Source organism: Danio rerio, chromosome 9, assembly GCF_049306965.1.
Source record: "Danio rerio strain Tuebingen ecotype United States chromosome 9, GRCz12tu, whole genome shotgun sequence".
NCBI lineage: Eukaryota > Metazoa > Chordata > Actinopteri > Cypriniformes > Danionidae > Danio > Danio rerio.
Genome location: NC_133184.1, coordinates 57,405,355 through 57,431,380, shown reverse-complemented (window position 1 = coordinate 57,431,380; position 26,026 = coordinate 57,405,355). Strand labels below are relative to the sequence as shown.

Genomic DNA, 26,026 nt, shown 5'->3' with positions numbered 1-26,026 from the left:
CCCTAGAGCACCATCTGCCATTAAACACTACCCTAAAGCACCATTTGCCGTTATAAACTACCCTGGAGCACCATCTGCCGTTAAACACTACCCTAGAGCACCATCTGCTGTTAAACACTACCCTAGAGCACCATCTGCCGTTAAACACTACCCTAGAGCATCATCTGCCGTTAAACACTAGCCTAGAGCATAATCTGCCGTTAAAAACTACCCTAGAGCACCATCTGCCGTTAAACACTACCCTAGAGCATCATCTGCTGTTAAACACTACCCTAGAGCACCATCTGCAGTTAAACACTACCCTAGAGCATCATCTGCCGTTATAAACTACCCTAGAGCACCATCTGCCGTTAAACACTACCCTAGAGCATCATCTGCCTTTACAAACTACCCTGGAGCACCATCTGCCGTTAAACACTACCCTAGAGCACCATCTGCCGTTAAACACTACCCTAGAGCACAATCTGTCGTTAAACACTACCCTAGAGCATCATCTGCCGTTAAACACTACCCTAGAGCACCATCTGTCGTTAAACACTACCCTAGAGCACCATCTGCCGTTAAACACTACCCTAGAGCACCATCTGCCATTAAACACTACCCTAGAGCACCATTTGCCGTTATAAACTACCCTGGAGCACCATCTCCCGTTAAACACTACCCTAGAGCACCATCTGCCGTTAAACACTACCCTAGAGCACCATCTGCCATTAAACACTACCCTAGAGCACCATTTGCCGTTATAAACTACCCTGGAGCACCATCTCCCGTTAAACACTACCCTAGAGCACCATCTGCCGTTAAACACTACCCTAGAGCACCATCTGCCATTAAACACTACCCTAGAGCACCATTTGCTGTTATAAACTACCCTAGAGCACCATCTGCCATTAAACACTACCCTAGAGCACCATTTGCCATTATAAACTACCCTGGAGCATCATCTGCCGTTAAACACTACCCTAGAGCACCATCTGCCGTTAAACACTACCCTAGAGCACCATCTGCCGTTAAACACTACCCTAGAGCACCATCTGCCATTAAACACTACCCTAGAGCACCATTTGCTGTTATAAACTACCCTAGAGCACCATCTGCCATTAAACACTACCCTAGAGCACCATTTGCCATTATAAACTACCCTGGAGCATCATCTGCCGTTAAACACTACCCTAGAGCACCATCTGCCGTTAAACACTACCCTAGAGCACCATCTGCAGTTAAAAACTACCCTAGAGCACCATCTGCCGTTAAACACTACCCTAGAGCACCATCTGCAGTTAAAAACTACCCTAGAGCACCATCTGCCGTTAAACACTACCCTAGAGCACCATTTGCAGTTAAAAACTACCCTAAAGCATAATCTGCCGTTAAAAACTACACTAGAGCGCCTTCTGTCGATAAAAACAACCCTAGAGCACCATTTGCCGTTAAAAACAACCCTAGAGCATAATCTGACGTTAAAAACTAGCCTAGAGCACCATCTGCCGTTAAATTCTAGCCTAGAGTGCTGTCTGCTGCTAAACACTGGCCTAGAGCAACATATGCTGTTGAAAGTAGCCCAGAGCAGTTAAGCACTAGCCTAGAGCATCATCTGCTGCTAAAACCTAGCCTAGAGCACCATCTGTCATTAAAAACTAGCCTAAAAACTAGAGGGCCACCTACTGCTAAAGATAGAGCACCATTGGCCATTAAATGACCAAATCGCTGTCTGCTGTTAAAATCTAAGCTCAGATTGGATTCCAGAGGGACTCTCAATGCAATCAAAAGATTTTAGAAGCAATCCATGAATCCTTAATGCATAAATTACTGTTCCAGCCCTATTTTCACCAAGCTGAATTATGTATAAGGAATAACTGATGATGAGCTGTTGAATTACTAAAAAATAATGCACCCTTAAAGGTGTTTACATGATGAAGAAGAGTTGTTACAACTCAGGTGTGCATTAGTCATTTCCTTTTATAGATATGCCCTTCCAGCTGCAACCCATCACTGGGAAACACCCATACAATCTCATTCACACACATACACTTTAGCTTACCCAATTCACCTGCACCGCATGTCTTTGGACTTGTGGGGGAAACCGAAGCACCCGGAGGAAACCCACAAGAACGGGGTGGGAACATGCAAACTCCACACAGAAACAACAATTGACTCGAACCAATGACCTTCTTGCTGTGAGGCGAGAGCGCTACCCACTGCACCACCGCGTCACCCCAAGCTGTGAAATAACTCTAATCATTTAGCGAAGGGATCCGAAGCTGTAATGCACTCTTAACCTGCCGGAACTACTTTAGCTGTGCATTTATCTGACAATCAAACACCTGAGAATCCTCATCAGGGAATTAAAATCAAGTATTCAACAACCCCGTAGCATAAACAGAAATAATCCATCAGTTAAATTTATCTGAAGACTTTCAAAGCCAGTAATCAGAAAAGACTGTGCTGGGTACATGTGAGCATGTGAAGCTTCACACAAGACTTCATTCATGTCTTCACTAATGAAAAACCGCACACATATGAGCTGCTGCGGTTTTGAGCTCATTTCCAAGATGTTTCATATCAAAGGCGCTCGACAAGGGGACACGGCAAAACTTCTTTCCAATGTTTGTCTTTCCTTTGGATCAGAACGCGTGTCCCTCGGGCTCGGCACATTAACTCTAAGAGGCGAACGCAGAGAACGAGAGGCTTAATTTAAAACGTAATAATTTTTACGATGTCAAGCGTGCAAGCCGGACCTCTCTGACACACCTTTGGCTTAATTCATCCACACATAAATAATTCCACACACAGCAGATGCTTTCCAAGCGCAGGAGCAGAAACAGAGCGGCTCTTTCAGTGGATTTACAGCCGGGTGTTTCCCTCTGTCTGTTATGGAATCACCGATACTCAAACGCACATAAATACTGCGCTATTTAGACGTCATAGTGGACAATAAAAACTCAAAAAAGGTTTAATTTCTCTGCTCAATAAACTGCATGTTTTGATGACCTATACACTGTTATTCGGGACATAAAGTGTGTGTCAGAAGCAGCCTGAATAAACCACTGTGACCACGAATAAAGAGGATTCAAAAGTCGTAGTCTTAATTTAATACAATATGATTGATAGCAAATTAAATGATCTGCTTAATTAGTTTGGAGGCATTAAAAACAATCCTGTAGGATCTGAGAGGTTTCCAAAAGCATCCGGTTTCTCTAAATGGCCAAATATCACTAACTGGTCACTAAATAAATTTGTGTTTGACATTTCTCAAAATGCTTATATATGCTATGTTTATTCACAAGATTAAATAAAATGGACAGACAAAACGAACAAACAAAACGAACAGATAGATTTATTTGGATGGATGGATGGATGGATGGACAAACAGATTCATAGACTGGATGGATGGATGGATCGACCGATCGAAGGACGGACAAACAGATTCATAGATGGATGGATGGATGGATGGATGGATGGATGGATGGATGGATGGATGGATGGATGGATGGATGGATGGACGGACAAACAGATTCATAGACTGGATGGATGGATGGATGGATGGATGGATGGATGGATGGATGGATGGATGGATGGATGGATGGATGGATGGACAAACAGATTCATAGACTGGATGGATGGATGGATGGACAAACAGATTCAAAGACTGGACGGATGGTTGGATGGATGGATTGATGGATGGATGGATAAATGGACAAATAGACTGGATGGATAGAAACATACATAGATGAATGGACTGAAAGAATGATGAACAATTATAGAATGTATTGATGGATAAATAGATTGAGCAGATAGACCACTACTAGTCACAAAAAGGACAGGACTGGATTAAACCACTATTTACCCTAAAAACAACATTAAAACTTCTCTTTTTCCCCTAAATCCTAAAACATTCTACAACTCCTTTCATGTGTTCTTCAACAGAATCAGTGAAGGACCGCTCTGAGTCTGGACGGAGCTGTAGTAAAGTATGGGGTGCCTCAAGGATCAGTTTTAGGCCCTTTGCTGTTTACAATTTTACATGCTACCTCTGGGAGACATTATTAGAAGACATGGGATCAGCTTTCACTGCTATGCAGATGATACTCAATTATATATTTTAACTAAACCTGACGAGACGTCTGAACTTTCTAAACTAACTGAGTGTATCAAAGACATCAAAGACTGGATGACCAACAATTTTCTTCTCTTAAACTCCGACAAAACAGAATTATTACTTATTGGGCCTAAATCTTGCACACAGCAGATCTCGCAACTCAATTTACAATTAGAGGGATACAAAGTTAGCTTTAGCTCTACTATAAAAGATCTGGGTGTCATATTAGACAGCAATCTAACTTTTGAAAATCATATTCCATGTCACAAAAACTGCCTTCTTTCATCTGAGAAATATCGCTAAATTTCGAAATATGCTATCCATCTCAGATGCAGAAAAGCTAGTCCATGCTTTTATGACTTCGAGACTGGATTACTGTAATGCTCTATTTGCTGGCTGCCCAGCATCCTCTATTAACAAACTTCAATTAGTACAAAATGCAGCAGCCAGAGTTCTGACCAGGTCTAGAAAATATGATCATATGACCCCAATGTTCTCCTCCTCACACTGGCTGCCTGTTAAGTTTCGTGATGAATTTAAAATATTAACTTCTCACCTATAAAGCTTTAAATTATCTAGCTCCTGTTAATCTAACCAACCTTCTGTCTCGCTACAAACCAACTCGCTCTTTAAGATCTCAAAACTCAGGGCTTCTGGTAGTACCTAGAATAGCAAAATCAAGTAAAGGTGGTCGAGCCTTCTCTTTCATGGCTCCTAAACTCTGGAATAGCCTTCCTGATAACGTCCGAGGCTCAGACACACTCTCCCAGTTCAAAACTAGATTAAAGACCGATCTGTTTAGTAAAGCATACACTCAATGCATCACCTAGCGGGTTCCACACAAGCTTCTGCATCTTGCTTATATACACTATGAACAGCAGCTACGCTAATTATTCTCTTTATTCTCTATTTTCACCTGGGGATACTCATCCCGAGGTCCTCAAATTATGCGGAGTCACTGATTGGATCCAAGACCAGCGACGAGATGATCCCAAGGATTCCATATCCGGGACCAGGCCATATCCTGAGCTGCTGCTGCGCTGATGGTCGTGGGGAGTGGAGAACATGAGTCTGATTCCAGCGACGCTCCAATGACAGACGAGTCTTCGCTGAGGCCATCTTCCAGCCTCAACCATGGCGAATGAAGCTCTGCACAAGACTTTTGGCCAGCGGAGAAATTAAAGTCTGGTTCTCAAGGTTTTTTTTCTTCACTCCCATCAGGTAAAGTTTTTTTTCCCTCTCCGCTGTCGCCACTGCCTCGCATGGTTCAGGATTGGTAGAGCTACGCATCGATGAATTTGCTCTTCAGTGTTTGAACTCTCAGTAATGATTAAATCACACTGAACTGAGCTAAACTGAACTGAACTTAAACACTAAAACCTGAACCACACTGTTCCAGTTACTATGACCATTTATGTGAAGCTGCTTTGACACAATCTACATTGTAAAAGCGCTATACAAATAAAGCTGAATTGAATTGAATAGTTTTACACTTGTGTTGTTCTGTCCTCAACTGAATAATTCCTGAGGACGGCAGGATTGATTCCCCGTCAGCAGAAGGTGAAGCGCAGCAGTTGCACAGGAGTGTGACACTGGCATTTGGTCACCAGGCGAGGTCAGGGGGGGGTGCATGTTTTTGCAGCTGACCAGACCTCCCATTTTCACATGAAAGACCTGCTAACACACACACACACACACACACACACGGCCTCTGAACAGTCTTTATGGAGCACCAACAACAATCGCTTTCTATTCCTGGAGCTTCCCAGCCAGTCCGACCAGCCCTTTATCCAGCTCAGCCTGTCATGGCACTTCCTCTGAAGACAAAAGCTCCAGAGATTCACAAGCGTCCTCCATACTCATCCTTTTGAAGTTTAGAAAGATGTTACACACAAATCATTAACGGCTGCAGTTCCGCTCCACTCCTGCCAAATGGCTCAGCGCTTTTTTCTATTTGCAGGAACATAATGAAGCGTCATTTCTCCATGGATGGATGTGAGCTTGTTTGGGTATAGACATGTTCTACAAAACATAATGGGTTGTATTAACCCAATGTTGGGTCAAATATGAAAAAAGTTGGGTTAAAAAGTGTCATTTGTAATTAATTGGGAACCAAACTATTTACGTTTAGAATTGAAGTCATCTCATATCCTGATAACAATAAATATCATGATATTGTATTGTTTACAGTATGCAAATTTAATCAATGAATACATTGACCATATTGATCATATTTCTTTGATTTTTATGTTTGATTAGAGATGTAGATTTATAAAATAAATATTAATGAAATTCAAAACTGTTTTTTAATATAATAATTAGAATGCCAACATAAATATATGGCACATACTTTCTCTTTATGCTGTTATTAATGTATCTGTCTGCATCCCGTAGTGGCATATAATATAATATGAAAAAGTATTACGGTAAACAATGTATTTTGTGACATGACGAAATAGACAACAGAACATAATCTTAAACGATTGACGATTAATTTTGTCTATACAATATATATTATCATATTGCATATCCTTACCAACTTTGGATAATGTCCAAAACTGACCCAACGTTGGGTTATGGCAACCCAGCAGTTTTCTAGAGTGCAGTTTAACACATTAAATGCATGCATTAACCTTGAGCGCGCTTGTGTGCGATGCGCGCAGTAAAACACAGAACAGAGGAAACACAAGAAGGACGAGAGAGGCTTTCGCTGAGGACTCTGGAAATGAATACGGTTGACTTCTGACAAAACATCAACATCAGGGAAACACAAAACCGTCACTTTCCAATGAGGAATCCTCCGTTTACTGCACTTTAATGAATGAGGGGTTTTGTCAACCAAACGTTGGGTCAAATATGGACAAAACAAACAATTGGGTTTAAAAGCACAATTTAAGTTTAATTGAAAAAAATTAACCCAATTTGGATTTGTCCAGGTGGTTCATTCCACTGTGGCGACCCCAGATTAATAAAGGGACTAAGCCCAATAGAAAATGCATGAATGAATGAATGGATTTGTCAATATTTGACCAAACATTGTTTTTTAAGAGCGTATAGACCAAAAATATGCCTAAAAATCTAATAAAATGCAACAAAGTCCTGAATAATGTTCTGAATATTGAGCAAAATAAAGTTTCTGTAATAACCTATAGACTTAAACAAGAGTATGCACTCTAACAAATGCTGTTTTTAACCCAAATGGTCAATAATGGAAAAACCCAATGTTGAGTTAATTTCTTCAATTTAATTTAATATACATTTTTAACCCTTCTTGCCCATATTTGACCCAACATTCGATCGAAACCTTCACTTTAGAGTGTATAGACCAAACATATTATTAAAAATCAAGCAAAATGCTGTTTTGAACATTATAATGGCAGAATATTCAGCAAAAAACTATGAGTTTCTGTAATAATTTATAGACTTAAACAAGAGTATGCACTCTAAAAATTGGTGGGTTGTTTTAAACCAAGTGGCTAATTATGGACAAAAACCAATGTTGGGTTGATTTCTTTAATTAAACCTAAATTACACTTTTTAACCCAACTTGCCATTTTTTGACCTAATGATGGTTTATTACAACCCAGCAGTTTTATTATATTTCATAACTGTATTTTTAATAATTTTTATTTTAAATAATAAGGATTACAAGTTTCAAATTGAGCTTAGTTACAATGGGTTTTAATTCATTTCTGCACGTATTTATTATATTCAATCCTACACATTTCTCTTTACTGCAAACATGATAAGAAAATACATGCTATATATAGCACACTGCACTAATTTCCAATTATGCTTCAGTACTAAAGTAGCGTATCAAAGTATTAATTTAGTTTTTTTTTTTTTATTATTAATGAAAATGTGGGAGTGAAATGTGCTTAATTGTGATAAAAACTCAAAATCCTACTCAACTCAATTATCTACCAGCAATTTATGAGCTCATTCCTTACAATCTTCCACAACGAAGTCTACATTTGAGCAGATTTAGATTACTTTTTCCTCTTACTACAACAGCAAGATGTTTTAGCTGTTTTGCTTCTGAGACGCTTTGCAAAACTGTCCAGACTATTATTCTGAAGAAAACTTGATGAAACCTGATTTCAACACCTCTTTATTAAACTGTCACCCACTAAACATCCAAATGAGGATGACGAATAAAACAAGCTCAAAACATGAAACCTGAACAATTTTATAGCTTTTGTAGCATTACACGAAGAAAACCAGACTCTTAATCATCATTTATGAACAATAAAGCTGAATAAATGACCAAATCAAGCACCCGCTGTCAGATTTTCTTGAGTAAACATCTTATAAAGAAAGTCTTTTAAAAAGCAGGGTTGTTGGAACTTAACTTTGGGACAAATATGGACAAACACAACAGTTAAAAATGGTGGGGTTTGTCTGTATTTGACCGAACTTTACAACAACCTAGCATTTTTAGATTGTTCATATCATTATCTGCCAATAAGTACTAGTTTTATAGATCAATAATCAGCAAAAGATTAATAAAATTAGTTTCATAATCAGTGTCATGTTCAAAATCTCTTTAAATAAAAACGTAAATATAATTTAAATGGTATTAAATAACAATAATACCCAAATAACAATAATAAAAAGTATTAAATGACAATAATACCCAAATAACATTAATAAATAGTATTAAATAACAATGAAACCCAAATAACAATAGTAAATAGTATTAAATAATACAATAATAATAGCATACAATAACAATAACATTTTAAAAAATCGTACGTTTAATCAAATGTTAACAAACCCAACGGTAGATTCAAATTTAAAATTTAAATTTCTGTTTAACACAACCGTTAAAACAACCGCCATTTATGAAACGTTCAGTTACGACAACCTATCAATGTTTTAGAGTATGATAAATATTATTAGTAGTACTAAAAATAATACTAAATTAAAGATTCATCCGAGCACATAAATCGCATTCCACATGCTGTTACAAATAATTCACATCATCTGAATTGAGTAAACAGAGCAAAAGTTGCTGTTTTCCCCACAGAGACTGTTAGTACAGCACTAAACTTTGCTGTATTGTAATATATTCTGATTATTATTACCTGTAAATGTCTGAAGGCTGCAGAAATGCGCGTGATGTGCAGGCTGAGGCACCGGGACGCGCATCTTGCGCGCTGCACGCTCCCGCTGAGGGACTCGTCTGCTTTCCTGGCGTCCAGAGTCGCGGAGCTCCAGAACATTATGAGAATAATCCACAGGGAGGAGGGGGACATTATAAGCCTCTGTCTCTCTGCTGCTTCTCAGAGTGTTTTGTGTGCTGCTGTCAGCGCCGCAGCCGCAGTCAATATGAGCGCAGCTCTCGCGGACGCTGGAGAAACTTTCCCGCTGCAGGGGCGGAGCCAGTGAAAGCTACTGGTGGAGCTCAGCGCAAGCCCCGCCCCCTAAGAGCAGGTAGATGCGCGCAAAAAGCTTTTAATTTATTTAGTTGTTTGTTAATGTTTTGTTATTGTTTCAAACTGAACTTGCAGACAAAATGGTACTCTTACAATATTAAAATATAATTAATGTCATCTCAAGGTTGAGTTACAATATAGGCTAACACAATAAACATCTAACAAGAATGAAAAAGGAGGGAACAATTTTGTAAATAAACTACATTAAAATAATACAAATAAAGAGATTAATTAATTAATCAATTAATAAGAGACTTTGAAAATTAAAATAGTTTATAAAAATCCAGAAATGTCTTTTATGCAGAGAAATCTCAGGTGTTTACAGAAGTTAATATCCAAGCACGTCTTCATAGACGTTCACATTGTTGCTGCAGATGAAATATAACATGGAAAATATGAGTCAAATATTTTACAGTTGGCTAGATATAAATTAATAGTCTAAAACACATTTACTAACGCTTCTCCACATGATTGTTCAACACAATCTCATGGCAATTCTTAGCTTTTTGATTTAGTGGCTAATTCGTATGAATTTGTACGATCTAATTCGTAATTTAGTACGACTTCCTCATCCCCCAATGACGGTTGGGTTTAGGGGTGGGGTTAGGTGCCACGCCTCCTTTTTAAAATTGTACAATTTCGTACGACTGAACTGAATTAGCCACTAAACTGGCAAATCGTAAAATATGTTTTCTCGTGAGATCAGGCTGGAGTGTTGGTCTCGCACCTCCGCCATCTTTATGGTTTGTTTACACTTTTTTACCCATGTTTGTTCTAATCCAATTCACATCCAGTATTGTAATTGTAATATTGTAATGTATTTTGGGTGATATTTGCGGTTGAAGTATAGATGGTTCTTCACTTCAAATTATACTCAATAGTGGAAAGAGTCAAGTAAAAGTGCCATTACTTGCTTAAAAATGTAGTGCAGTAGAGTAAAGTTATATGTTGTTAATATTACTCAAAGGATGAGTAAAAAGACCCTTTGAGTAATATTAGACCTTTCAAAAAAAATAGACCTTTCAAAAGTACTCATGAGTAGTGAGTAGTGAATATTAAGCTGAATAAAGCTGATGCGTTTACATGTAATGTGTGGGTGTGTGTAAACGTAACATTCTGTAGTGCGTTTAGTTATTGCTTAGCAGACACACAACGCCGTCAGACATTAATATTAGGTTAGAGTTAGGTTGTGATGTCAGGTGACCAAAATTCAGTGTCTATCCAGCATCTGAGGATAACGTTATTTTGATGTCCAATAATGAGGTCAAATAACGTTGATATTTGGTTGATTTTAAGTTGCATTGGAAAGTGACCAAAATCAAACATGAAGCCAACATCTTAAACCAACTTCATATTGACATCAAATATTGACATTGATTCATGAGGTGTGGCAACCAAAATCTGATGCTGTGTTCACACCAGATGTGGAACTCGCGGATAAATCGAGCTATTCGCGCGTAAATTGCCGCGTGAACATTTGAGTTTACTCGCTTCATTTGTGCGTCAAATCCGCTTCAATTGCATGTCAAATTCACTTCAGAACAGACGCGAATTTGCGTGATGGGCAGGGCTTCTGTCTGCCCCGTGACTCTAGCTGCATAGCTAAATGGCTAACATGGATTTTGTTAAGAAAATAACAGTGTTTATATGCTTTATGGAGACTGAAAAACAGCGTCGATACGTTTAGGGTCCTGTATGAGTCCACTGCATCCTTTCAGAGGTGCATCCAGCTCTGTGAGCTCATAAACTCCTCCAGAAACTGAACCTGGATGACGGAGACTTTCAGCGGTGCCTCTGACTGAGCCCAGCTCAGTTTGATGACTTGTTGTCGGTGTCGCCTGGAGGATTTGCCCCGGGACTCCATCAACAGGTTCTACGTCACAATCACGCCCCCACAAGAGCAAGCTTCTGAATGGTTAACGTGGCGCGAATGTACGCTGAAGTTCAGATTTTCGAACTCGAAAGATTCGCGCGAAGTGCTCGTTAAACGCGTTAAACGCGCAAATGCTCAATTCGCCTCGCGCGTATCGCGCTATTCGCACCACACAATTCGCGTCATTCGCTCCGCGCCATTCGCGCGTACCGCGCCGCAGGATGTCTATTCGCGCGTTTGCATTAACTTAACATGTAAATCACTCGTGCTTGACGCGCGTTCTGCGTCTGGTGTGAACGCAGCATCATAGACGTCATAGTGGAAACGTCCCCACAACGTCAAGCTGGAACATCATTAAAGGCTGATTTTAGGTTGGATGTTGGACATTGATGACGACCTGACGTTGGGTTCTGACGATAACCCGATTTTCATTTCCAAACAAAATGCAACATCCCCTCGACGTTGGTGTAGAGCGTCAATCTGACGTCATGTTAACGTCTTGTGCCTGTTGGGTGTTTAAGGCCATTTCAGTCATCATACAGTAAACATCCGTCATCTTCTCATCAGTGACCTGCATCTTCAGTCTCTGGGTCAATGAGTGTAAAGATTTGGTCATCTTCTTTTAGACACTTTTAATGCTTCCAGTTTGCTGTGATTATACATCGTCGACATGCGGCAAAGGTGAATTGGGTAGGCTAAATTGTCCGTAGTTTATCAGTGTGTGTGAATGTGTGTGTGGATGTTTCCCAAAGATGGGTTGCGGCTGGAATGGCATCCTCTGCATAAAAACTTGCTGGATAAGTTGGCGGTTCATTTCGCTGTGGCGACCCTGGATTAATTAAGGGACTAAGCCGACAAGAAAATGAATGAATGATAAAGTTATTCCAAAACTTTTCCGGATATTTACTGGTATCACTGTGTGAAAGAGGCTAATGTCTTGAGGTAGTTCATTATGATGCAATTTACCTTCTACAGGAATCACAGGACTGAATTTCCTAATCCCCATAGACAGGAAAAGTAAAGTGGTGTTTGCAGGTTGAAGGAAAGTAGTGTAGTGAAAGTACCGATACAGCACTAAAAATGGACTCAAGGGAAAGTAAAAGTTCACATCTTTAAAACTACTTAATAAATTAAAATTCCTGACAAAAAACTGCTCAAATACAGTAGTTTGAGTATTTGTAATTAGTTACTTTACACCATCGATTATACTACATATCAAATTATAGGAAATAGAAGACCATCCGGGAACTTTTGGTTTTCGCTCTTTCCAACATACTATGGTTTGGGACATGCTGAATTTATTTTTGGTTACTATTTAGGACAAATAGTAGGCTATGCAAATTGGGATGCAGCATATGAGAATATTGTGATATACAGTCAACCAATTTGGCCAAAATATGCAAAACTGCAAAAAAAACAACATTTGAAAATGTTTTATTTAAGGTCCAGTAAAATCAAAATAAAGTCTTTTTAGATGTCATTGTAAAAGAGGTCAGCTAGTGAAGAGATGTGCAGGTAAACCTCACTCCTCTGAACCCGAGAAAGGTGCTCTAGTGACAGATGCTAGAGGCCATGATCTTTAGCCTTCTTGTTAGATCAACTGACTCCCATGCGGAGAGTCGCCGGTTCAATCCCAGCTCAGAGCGGGCTTGGTAGTATAGGACTGGCAGAGTTACATTGGTGCTGTGACCCGGATGTGAGTGAGATTTAAGAGGGTTGAGTGTAACAGAGGCCAGCTAGTGAAGTGCTATGCAGGTAAACCTCACTCCTCTGAACCCGAGAAAGGTGCTCTAGTGACAGACGCTAGAGGCCATGGTCTTTAGACTCCTTGTTAGAGCAGTCTACTCCCATGCGGAGAGTTGCCGGTTCGATCCCAGTTTGGAGCAGGATTGGTAGCGTAGGACCTGTGGTGATACATTGGTGCCGTGACCCGGATATGAGTGAGGTTTAGAGGGGTGAGTGAAACAGAGGCCAGCTAGTGAAGTGCTATGCAGGTAAACCTCACTCCTCTGAACCCAAGACAGACACTAGAGGCAAAGGCCTTTAGTCTCCTTGTTAGAGCAACCAACTCTCATGAGGAGAGTTGCCGGTTCGATCCCAGCTTGGAGCAGGTTTGGTTGCATACCTGCCAACAGTCCTGTTTTTCCCGGGAGTCTCCGATATTTCAGACCCATTTCCCGTTACCTTCATGTTGTGTTATTTCTCCTCGAAAACTCCTGTAATATCTCTCTGGGAGCTGGGAGCGGGTTGGGTAGTGTAGGACGTTACATTACCATCTGTATGATGGTTCTTATGGTATCTATAATCTAGTGTTTCCAAAACAGTGACACAATTCACATTAAGAAGGCATAAACCTGATATAAACATGTCAAGTGTGCAGTTTGTCTCTTCCGCCTAAATGGATCAATGATTTTTTTGTCGTCGCCTCATACTTTAGATTCTCATCAAACCTTCTGCTCACTTTCATTTAATGCGCTTGAGCTCAAGCACTCTCACTAGCAGAGTTGTGAGAAAACCTAACACTATTGGCTGATTTTCGAAAAGGGGAGGAGCTACTATATGCCCCGCCCTCTCTTCATGTTTCAGTTCAAGTTATGTCAAACATCGAGCATTTCAAAGCACTTCACGAGACCTTTAAAGCGTGTAAACAACTGGTAGATTTAGCTTGAGTAGACGTTCTAGTGGAAATTTCCCATGTGAGCTTCAAACAGCTTTACGAGCATTTTAAACATGTCTAGCATTATTTGACTTCACCAGGCACGAATAACCGTGGAAAAAATGACTATACGGGACTTATTAAAACACAACAACGTCTCCCGAATCTCCACCGCTCGCAGGAATGGAGATAAGCGAGCCCTCGGCGTTAAAACACTGTTGAAAAAGTTCCCAGAAGGCTTCGTAAAATGTTATGACTTCACTTTCTTGCTGCTGGAGAAGCAACAGCTCGGACGGCAGCAGCGTTTTGCGCTAATGAGTTTTTATGGGTAAACCTCCTAAACAGCGCAGGACACAGACTGGGACTCATAATCAGTGGATTTGGCCTGCCGTGGCTCTTCGCCCCGGGGCAAACCACTGCCTGTGCCAAATATTTCAGCACGTTTACCTACACTAATGAAAACAAGAGCAGGAGAATCTGCGAAATAGCGCATTCACTGTGAAAAATAGCCGTAAATTAGCCGTTTTTTGTGTTTTGTGATTCATGTTTTTATTTTTTCCATATTTATTTCTGCTTCTGAATTGCATTATGGGATCATGATCTTTCTTACAACAACTTTTACCCTAAAAAAGCTTGAAAAGTGTTTTTTTTTTTGTCATGCGTAAGAGTTTGCAGAGCTGTATTGTACAGCTGCACAATATATTGTATCTATGGTGGACGAAACCTGCAAAAACAATAAATAAATAAATACGCAAATAAGCAAATAAATAAATGAATAAATAAATACACAAATTACTGCATTAATAATAAAATAAATAAATAAATATGCGAATAATTAAATAAATGAATAAATAAATAAATAAATAAATTCCTGCATAACTAAAACAATAAATAAATATGCGAATAATTAAATAAATTATTAAACAAATAAATAAATAAATAATTTCACAAATTACTGCATAACTAAAACAATACATAAATATGCAAATAAATAAATGCATATATTAATCTACACGTTCCTGCATAAATAAACAGTAAATAAATTAACAAACATCCAAATAATTAAATAAATAATTAAATAAATAAATAAATAAATAAAAACAGAAATACAGAAATTCCTGCATAAATAAAACAATAAATAAATAAACATCCAAATAAATAAATAAATAAATAAGTGAATATATATATATATATACACAAATCCCTGCATAACTAAAACAATAAATAAATAAATAAATATGCAAATAAATAAATAAGTGTATACATAAATCAAAAAATTCCTGCATAAATGAATATATAAATGAATAATAGTGCAGTGTGGAAGGGGGAAAATTTACTTTTAGTTTAGCATTTTCTTACTCCCCCAACATCCGTGTAATTTTTTAAATTATTAATATGCTCGCACTATTTATATATTTATTTATGCATGAGTTTGTGGATTTTATAAATAAGTGTATATATATATATATATATATATATATATATATATATATATATATATATATATATATATATATATATATATATATATATATATACATTACATATATATATATATATATACATATATATGTGTGTGTGTGTGTGTGTGTGTGTGTGTGTGTGTGTGTGTGTGTGTGTGTGTGTGTGTGTGTGTGTGTGTGTGTGTGTGTGTGTGTGTGTGTGTGTAATTACTTTTTTTGCATATTTATTTGGAATTTATAACAGGAATTTGTGGATTAATCTATTTATTTATTTCGCATATTTATTTTTTTTTTGCAGGTTTCATCCTCCATATGTAGATATCACAATGTGATCCTTTGCAATAGTCACATCACAGGATATTCAATGTTGAGTTTGCATTATAATTTTTCATTGCCTGTGTTTTTGGTGTCTGTAATTGTATAATGACTTTAAAAGCCTTTAGCCATAAGAAATTGTACCATTTGTGACTAAAGTAACAACTAGTTTTATTAAATTATTTTTATCATTCAGTCAGTGTACTGGAATACTGTGAGACTCGGGAAACACTTTTTGCATTTTTGTCTTGATTGTATATATATATAGTTATGCATAAAAATACTCACAACACATGTAAATACAGAAATGCACTTAAAAAATACTGTAACACAGACCACAATGAAAATGTGTCGAGGTCCCCAAAAAGTTTAAAGATAGTTTATTAGAATTTATGTAGATGCATGTCCAGTGCAGAATCATCCTAATCGATCTAACAATATAAATTCTTATATATATATATATATATATATATATATATATATATATATATATATATATATATATATATATATATATATATATATATATATATATATATATATATATATATATATATATATACATATATATATATATATATATATATATATATAGTTGAGGTCAAAATTATTCGCCCCCCTTTGAATTTTTTCAAGGAAAATTCAGGAAATGTTCACAGTATGTCTGATAATATTGTTTCTTCTGGAGAAGTTTTATTTGTTTTATTTCGGCTAGAATAAAAACTTTAATTTTTTTTAAAACCTTTTTAAGGTCAAAATTATTAGCTCCTTACAGCTATTTATATTTTCAAGTCTACAGAACAAACCACTGTTATACAATATCTTGTCTAATTTCCCTAACCTGCCTAGTTAACCTGATTAATCTAGTTAAGCCTTCAAATGTCACTTTAAGCTAAATACTAGTGTCTTGAAGAATATCTAGTCTAATATCATTTACTGTCATCATGACAAAGAGAAAATAAATCAGTGATTAGAGATGAGTTTGACTTCTGACTTCAACTGTATATGGCAAAATAAACAAATATTGCAATGCTAGATTTTTTCAATATCATGCAGCCCTGATATATTGTGTGTGTTGGTGTTGTATATTACGCTACAGAAACCTTGTAATAAACTGCAGCACATTTTCTGTGAATGAATGAAAATGAATGAATGAATGAATTTTCAACATCAGAAGTGGACAGAGCTGAGATTAACATCCCATAATGCAGTTCACAACAGCAAATGACCACCAAATACACAAACTTTTTATTAACAGATATTTTTTACAGTGTAGCTAATCTGGATTACGCACAGTGTTGTGTAAATTACATTTAAAAAGCCATCAATTAGGCTGGCATGGTGGCTCAGTAGCTAACACTGTTGCCTCTCAGCAAGAAGGTCACTGGTTAGAGTCCCGGCTGGGTCAGTTGGAGTGTGTGGAGTTTGCATGTTCTCCCCGTGTTGGCGTGGGTTGATGAACTTTTTTGATGACCACACCCCTCTTATTCCTAGCCACACCCCTCTTACTGTTAGTTGGGTACAAGGGAACGATGTGCCAAAGAAATGCCCCATACTCAATATTCGGTTTCTGTTGGAAGTGCGTCCACATACTGGAATAAAAGTCTCAGGAATTTCTGGTTAGTCCACATGAATCAAATCAAGAATTCTAATGTTTATTTTGGGAACTTGGTGGCACGCCGGCACAATGGGTAGTGCTGTCTCCTCACAACAAGAAGATCATTGGTTTGAGTCCCGGCATTTCTGTGTGGAGTTTGCATGTTCACTCTGTGTTGGCGTCGGTTGCAGCTGAAAGGGCATCCACTGTGTAAAAAAATAGTTGGCAGTTCATTCCACTGTGGCGACCCCTGATAAATCAGGGAATAAGCCGAAGGAAAATGAATGAATGACTCTGTCTCCTCTCCACAAGTCAGCTGGTGTGTGGTGAACAGTCTGGCACAATATTACTGCCATCACGTCATCCAGGTGGATGCTGCACACTGATGGAGGATAAGGAGGTTTGCCCCAATGTGTAAAGCGCTTTGAGTGTCTAGAAATGCCCTACACTAATGTAAGGAATTATTATTATTATCACACACACAAACACACACACACACACACACACACACACACACACACATCAGCTGTGCAGCCCTGTACTACAGATTACATTAATAAGGAATCCACCCTGAATCTGCAGCTCAAGGCCAAGGCCGTGCTGACCACACACACACACACACACACACACACACATCTGCTCACACTGATGTTCTCACTGCTGTTTTTCTCATTGGTCTGACCAAGAGGGCCGTTTCGCTCCTTTAAGCGCGGATGTGTGTGCACCTTAAACGCTTCTCTAATGGCTTAATTTGTTGGCTTATTGCAGCCATGTGTTGTTGAGGAGGGGGATTTACGGCGTGTGTGTGTGTGTGTGTGTGTGTGGGACGGTGTGCGGTCCCAGTGTCTCAATCACACGTCTTTTTGGCCTCTGAATTGCATCTAGGATTTCCATCTATTTGGATTACAGAGTTTTAATGTAAACTAGTAAACTTTAATGGAGAGCAGGAATGACACTGCTCAGGTTTCTGTGACAGAGCAGTGTACAAACACTAATGATGATCAATGCTTATTTCAGACTTTCTAAGTCAAAGGTTTGCTCATTTTAATGGGATAAATATTGTTTCTTAATACAGTTGAACTCAGAATTATTTGCTCTTTACGGAGAGCAGATTTCTGCAACACATTTCTGATAATAATAGTTTTAATAACTCATCTCTAATCACAGATTTATTTTCTTTATGTCATGATGACAGCACATAATATTAGACTAGATATTCTTCAAGACACTAGTATTCAGCTTAAAGTGACATGTAAAGGCTTCACTTGTCTAATTAGGGTAAAGTTAGGGTAATTAGGCAAGTCGTTGTATAACAGTGGTTCTGGAGACAATCCAACACTAATATTGCTGAAGGGGCGAATAATATTGAGTTTAAACAATTAAAAACTGCTTTTATTTTAGCCTAAAAGTAAATAAAAGGGGGGTTAATAATTCTGATTTTAACTTTGACTTTAATTTTAATTTCTGACTAAATGTGTGCGTGTGTGTGTGTGTTTGTGCGTGTGCGTGTGTGTGTGCGTGTGGTGTATGCATGTGCGTGTGGCTTGTGTGTGTAATTTGATATAAAAGTATTTGTAATTATTATAATTATATTTAATTATATATATATACTATATATATATATATATATATATATATATATATATATATAAACTAAAATGCTAAAATGAATGATAAAATTTATTTATTCATTCATTTCTTTTCTTGTCGGCTTAGTCCCCTTATTAATCAGGGGTCACCACAGTGGAATGAACCACCAACTTATCCAGCATATGTTTTTACACAGCAGATGCCCTTCAAGCTGTAACCCATCTCTGGGAAACATCCATACACTAAAGACAATTTAGCTTACCCAATTCACCTGTAGAACATTCAAACTCCACACAGAAACACCAACTGATCCAGCCGAGAATCAAACCAGCGACCTTCTTGCTGTGAGGCCACAGTGCTAACTACTGAGCCACAGTGTGGCCTCATGATAGTATTTTACATTTTTAAATTAAAAGTATTATGTATTTTAATTATTTAAAATTGCATTTAACTATATTATATTTATCTATAAAATGTTTAAAATAATTTTAAAAAGTTAATATTTCAATTTTAATATTTTAATTTAATTAATTAATTAATTTATAAATTATTTTTATGTATTTATCTATATATATATATATATATATATATATATATATATATATATATATATATATATATATATATATATATATATATATATATATATATATATATATATATATATATATATCCTTATTTGGATGACAAATGTTTCACATTTTATATTTATATCAAATTATAAATATAAATATTTATTTTAAGTTAGTTTAAAAATATATCACTTGTTTAGCCCTGTATTTGTATTTAACCCTAATTATTATATTATTAACTATTATTAAATATTGTAAAGGGGCGTGGCTAATAATTAAGGGGGTGTGGTCATCAAGGAAGGAGCCAATCCAAACGCAGAAGCAGATGCTCAGACTGAAAATAACTTACACATTTTCATTTATTTAATTTACACAGGGCGGTGCGGTGGTGCAGTGGGTAGCGCTGTCTCTTGTCAGTTGGCATTTCTGTGTGGAGTTTGCATGTTCTCCCCGTGTTGGCATGGGTTTTCTTCGGTTGCTCTGGTTTCCCCCACAGTCCAAACACATAGGGGAATTGATGAACTAAATTGGTCGTAGTGTGTGTGTGTGTGTGTGTGTGTGTGTGTGTGTGTGTGTGTGTGTGTGCGCGAATGAGTGTATGGGTGTTTCCCAGTACTGGGTTGCAGCTGGAAGAGCATCCGCTGTGTAAACATGTGCTGGAATAGTTGGCATTTCATTCCGTTTTGGCGACCCCTGATTAATAAAGGGAATAAACCAAAAAGAAAATGAACAAGTGAATAATTTACAGAGGTTAACTGTTTACCAAAAAATATTTACTAAATAATAGTAATGAAGCGTGTGCTAGCAAACACTGTCAATTTTGATTTCATGCAGTCTGATTATTAAAAATGAATGAGAAGTGCCTGATTAAATTCTACAAGTATCAGTAAATGGAGGAAACTAATTTGTACCAAGAATCTGTAACATTTCAATTCCCCCTGCCAAAAAAAGAGGAAGTAAAAGTAATCAAGCACAATAACTTTCAACAATAACCTGCAAATCGTCACGGGGGAAAAAATAGCAGACATCTGGGAGTCGTGGCCATCTGCACATCAAATGAAGCGACGGCCAGAGAAAATGAACGGCACATTTTTGAACCCCTCAAAAGGGCAGAAATGAGTCCCTGATGTCCACGGCCAGCCCGTTTATGTGGCAGTTTTCTGGAGCACGGTTAACCCCTCGCCTCCGCCGGCCCGGGCCCGCATCTGGAACTCATCGCACGGATGTCACTCAGTTCTCATTCATCATTCCTGCTCGATATTTTTGTGTGTTTTAAGTGTAAATGCTGCTACTATTATTCTGCAGGACAGAGTGTCACAGATTGAAGCCATTTCAGAACACACACACACTCACACACACATTGAAGAGCAGGAGCAAGTACTTTCACGTTCAGTGGCAAGTGTATAAACACATGTAGACACATCTCACATGAAAAAAGTGTATAGTAAAGAAACTATACTATAGTAAAGTATATTTTACTGTATATATTGTAGTATTATTGTTGATGAATGCTCCAGCATACTGTGGCATTATCTATGGTAAACTGATCAACTCTAATAAATACTGTAGTATACTTTAGATTTACTACAGTAAACTGTGGTGGATTGTAGTATAAGTTACACTATAAATGTAAAAAATAAACTACAGTATTGGCACATTTGTTGTGATACTGTAGCTGTTGTGTTACCATAGCAACTACAGATCACTACAACACATCAATCACTATAGTAGTTGTGTTACCATAGCAACAATAGAATCACCACAACAGATCAATTAATATAGTTGTGTTCCCATAGCAACTATAGAATCACCAAAACAGATCAATTACTATAGTTGTTGTGTTACCATAGCAACCATAGAGCACCACAACAGATCAATCACTATAGTTGTTGTGTTACCATAGCAACTATATAATCTTTACAACAGATTAATTACTGTAGTAGTTGTTACCATAGCAACTATAGAATCATTACAACAGATCAATTACTATAATTCTTGTGTTACCATAGCAACTGTAGAATCACCACAACAGATCAATTACTATAGTTGTTGTGTTACCATAGCAACTATAGAATCACCACAACAGATCAATTACTATAGTTGTTGTGTTACCATAGCAACTATAGAATCACCACAACAGATCAATTACTATAGTTGTTGTGTTACCATAGCAACTATAGAATCACCACAACAGATCAATTACTATAGTTGTTGTGTTACCATAGCAACTATAGAATCACCACAACAGATCAATTACTATAGTTGTTGTGTTACCATAGCAACTATAGAATCATTACAATAGATCAATTACTATAATTCTTGTGTTACCATAGCAACTGTAGAATCACCACAACAGATCAGTTACTATAGGTGTTGTGTTACCATAGCAACTATAGAATCACAACAACAGATTAATTATTTTAGTTGTTATGTTACCATAGCAACCATAGAATGATTATAATAGATCAATTAATATAGTTGTTGTGTCACCATAGCAACTATAGAATCACCACAACAGATTAATTCAATTACCTAACTATAATATGGTGTACTTTGCTATAAATTATTCTGCAAGTCAGGATGTCACAGATTGAAACTATTTCAAAACACACTGAATAGCATAAGCAAGTACTTAAACACAAGCATGTAACACATCTCACATGAAAAAAATCTAGTCATCTGGAACCATAAATATAAATGAAGCTCTCTCTGCCATTGTATGAACTATCCCTTTAACCACTGAGTACCTGAATGGGTTTTGATGCATCAAAGAAAAAACTGATGATCTTACACAGAAAGGCGAAGGCAGTTTTTACGTTTATGATTCTGAATGGAAAGCTGCTGCTCGGTGCTGAAGGTGTGTCTGTTTCTCTGTCTGAAAGCGCAGATGCAGTGAATGCAGACGGTTTTGTGTCGGCCCTTATTTGCTCAGGTGTCTGCGGCGTCACATTCACCCATATTTACTGTAGTGAAGCGTCTTTGATCAGGTGAGCCGCGGCGCAGGTGTTCTGGAGCTCAGACTGTGCGTACTGTATATATATATGTGTGTGTGTGTGTGTGTGTGTGTGTGTGTGTGTGTGTGTGTGTGTGTGTGTGTGTGTGTGTGTGTGTGTGTGTGTGTGTGTGTGTGTGTGTGTGTGTGTAAGCATGTATGTATACACATTGTCTTAGTGACAGGAGCTTCCAGTACAGACAGGACAAAAGCGTAGACATAAGTACGAAAATAAGAACATTAATAAAGAGCAGGAACATTTAAAAAAAAATAGAGAGAAAGAGAGACAAAAAGTAAATATAATAATAGAAAAACGAAATAAAAAAAATATAAAATAACAATAAAATAAAAGTAAAAAAAAATGTTTTGATACATAGTTCTGTACATAGTACATAGTTCTAAAAAGTACTGCTTTCCTTACTCAGTTAAGGGTTTTTTCACAGTATTTTCTCTAATATTTTTTCCTCTGAAGAAAGTCCAAATTTATTTGTTTTTATTTCGGCTAGAATAAAAGCAGTTTTTAATAGTTTTAAAGCCATTTTAATTGTTTTAAAGCTCAATATTAGTAGCCCACTTAAGCAATATTTGTTTTGGATTGTCTCCAGAACCACTGTTATACAATAACTTGCCTAATTACCCAAACTTTACCCTAATTAGACAAGTGAAGCCTTTAAATGTCACTTTAAGCTGAACACTAGTGTCTTGAAGAATATCTAGTCTAATATTATGTGCTGTCATCATGACATCATGGAAAATAAATTAGTTATTAGAGATGAGTTATTAACACTATTATGATTAGAAATGTGTTGAAGAAATCTGCTCTCCCTTAAACAGAGACTGGGTGGAAAAATTTAAAAGAATTAAAATTTAACAGGAGGGTGAATAATTCTGACTTCAACTATATACAGTTGAAAGCAGACGTTTACATCCACTTTATAAAAAGGCACATAACAGTTTAAAAACAAGTCAGATGTTAATGCGACTAAACTTTTCCTCTTTTAGGTAAGTGAGGATGATCACATGTGTTTCTGTTCTGCTTAATAGCAGAATAATGAAAGATGTTGTTTGAGAAATTGTTATAACTTTACTTAAAAGTCAAGTTTACACACAATAAGATTATTCTGCCTTTGAAAAAGCTCAGATGATGATGTCAAGGTTTAGGAAGTTTCTGATTGGCTAATTGACAACATTTGAGTTAATATGAGACACAACTGTAGAATAGTATTGAAGGAAAAGCTCAAACACACTGCTTCCCTGTGACAACATGGGAAAATCAACAAGCCAGAATCAACAACAAAGCCAGATAACAATAAGCTGAATTACACTGGGAAATGTTTGGAGACATGTCCTGTAGTCTGATGGAGCTAAGATCGAACTGTTTGGCCATAATGACCAGTGTTACATTTGGAGGACAAAGGGTAAAGCTTACAAGCCTAGAACACACCATCCCAACTGTGAAGTATGGGGGCGGCAGCATCATGTTGTGGGGCTGTTTTGCTGCAGGAGGGACTGGTCCACTTCACAGCATAGATGGCATCATGAAGAAAGAACATGATGGAGAAATACTGAAGCAACATCTCAACACATCAGCCAGGACATTACAACTTGGCCACAAATGGCTCTTCCAAACAAACCATGAGTCTAAGCATACTGCCAAATGAGTTCACATGTGCTTTAAGGACAACAGAGTGAATGTTTTGGAGTGGCCATCACAAAGCCCTGATGTCAATCCTGTAGAAAATTTGTGGGCAGAGTTGAAAAAGCTTGTGTGAGCAAATCTGACTCAGTTACAGCAATTCTGTCAGGGGGAATGAGCCAAAATTTCTGCAAACTATTGTGAGAAGCTTGTGGAAGGAGACTCAAAACATTTGACCAAAGTTATAAATTACTAATATTAAAAATTCTTTTTTTTTTTTAAAAAAAGTAATTCACTTAAGTAATCCTAACGGACCTAAAATTGTAAACGTTTAGTATAATTTACCATCAGACATTTTTTTGAAAATGGGTATTTTCCTTTTCTTAGAGTGTATGTAAACTTCTGGTTTCAACTATATATATACTGTATATGAGATGTAGATCCATCATCTTTATCAAAAACTGAAGCTCATTCGGAAAATGTAGCCCTGTATATATTTCTGAAGAGCACCAAAAATGTCCCAGGAGCTACGTTTTTTGCCGTTTTTGTTTTCACTAATCTATCAGAGGCACTGTGTGAATAGGGGTCTGGCTGCAAACTCGGTGCAGATGCAATCTGAGCTGCATGCAATGCTTTCTAGTGCACTCACCTAACCCCACCCCTAGCCCTACCCCTCAGAGTGACATCACTCGCTCCATTGAGTGCATTGTGTCTGACATTGCATCTGAGAGATCCAATCTCAGCTTGCATCATAAAGGCTGCATCCAGATACTATTGGCTGTGTACTCTTTTTCAGATCTCAAGTTTCTCTGGCGAGTGCCATTCTCACCTGCTGTTCTCATGTAAATCCTCCAGAGGCCGCTGTCGACTGACTGATGTACTGACTGATGTTTTCAGATTTTTGCCTCACCCTGTTATTCATTCATTCATTTTCCTTCGCCTTAGTCCCTTTAGTCATGAGGGATCGCCACAGCGGTATGAACCGCCAACTATTCCAGCATATGTTTTTCGCAGCGGATGCCCTTTCAGCCACAATCTAACACTGGGAAACACCCATACACTCTTGCATTCACACTCAAACACTACGGCCAATTTAGTTAATCAATTCCCCTATAGTGCATGTGTTTGGACTGTGGGGGAAACCGGAGCACCCAGAGGAAAGCCATGCCAACACGGGGAGAACATGCAAACTCCACACAGAAATGCCAACTATATATTTAAATTCTAATGTATTTATATTTCCTCATTATTACTGTGAAGCTGCTTTAAAACAATCTATGCTTTCTAAAACTACAGAAATAAAGCTGATCTGTGTTGATGGACTCCTGCTGAATACTGCAGTGAAAGGGAGTGACTGCTACTTTAAAAATATCCTCTTTATGAGTGTTTATTCTGTAAAGTCGTGAAATCTTCATGAATGTCTGAGTGTCTGACTCTTGGATTTATTCTTTATCAACATTTGTGCTCTTTTTTTCCTCTTTGTAAATATTGACTCGCTATAAAACAGTAAGTGGGAAACTCTTTAAATCTGGAGAAAAACTCTTACGTGTGAAAGCAGCTTTGTGGAGCACAGAGGGGAAATAAATACAGTATGTATATATAATGTCTAATTCTTTTCCTGGTGATGGGTTGCAGCTAGAAGAGCATCCGCTGTGTAAAAATGTGCTGGATAAGTTGGCGGTTAATTCCGCTGTGGCGACCCCTGATTAATAAAGGGACTAAGCCGACAAGAAAATGAGTGAATGAATGAATAATGTCTACTTCTGATCAAGAATGTAACACGGTATTTTACAGT

General features: G+C 37.5%; 1 protein-coding gene across 4 annotated transcripts in view; it reads right to left on the bottom strand.

The window, feature by feature from the left end:
- Positions 1-9,432, bottom strand: part of anos1 (anosmin 1) — a 105,028-nt gene extending 95,596 nt beyond the window's left edge. For all 4 annotated transcript variants that reach the window (XR_012385713.1, XR_012385714.1, XM_073913340.1 and 1 more), the window contains exon 1: positions 9,187-9,432. Coding sequence is in view for 2 of the 4 variants with exons in the window: in XM_073913340.1 (XP_073769441.1) it covers positions 9,187-9,357 (171 nt within the window). In the remaining 2 variants the exon portion in view is untranslated. The remainder of the gene's footprint in view (positions 1-9,186) is intronic.
- Positions 9,433-26,026: the final 16,594 nt, after the last annotated feature.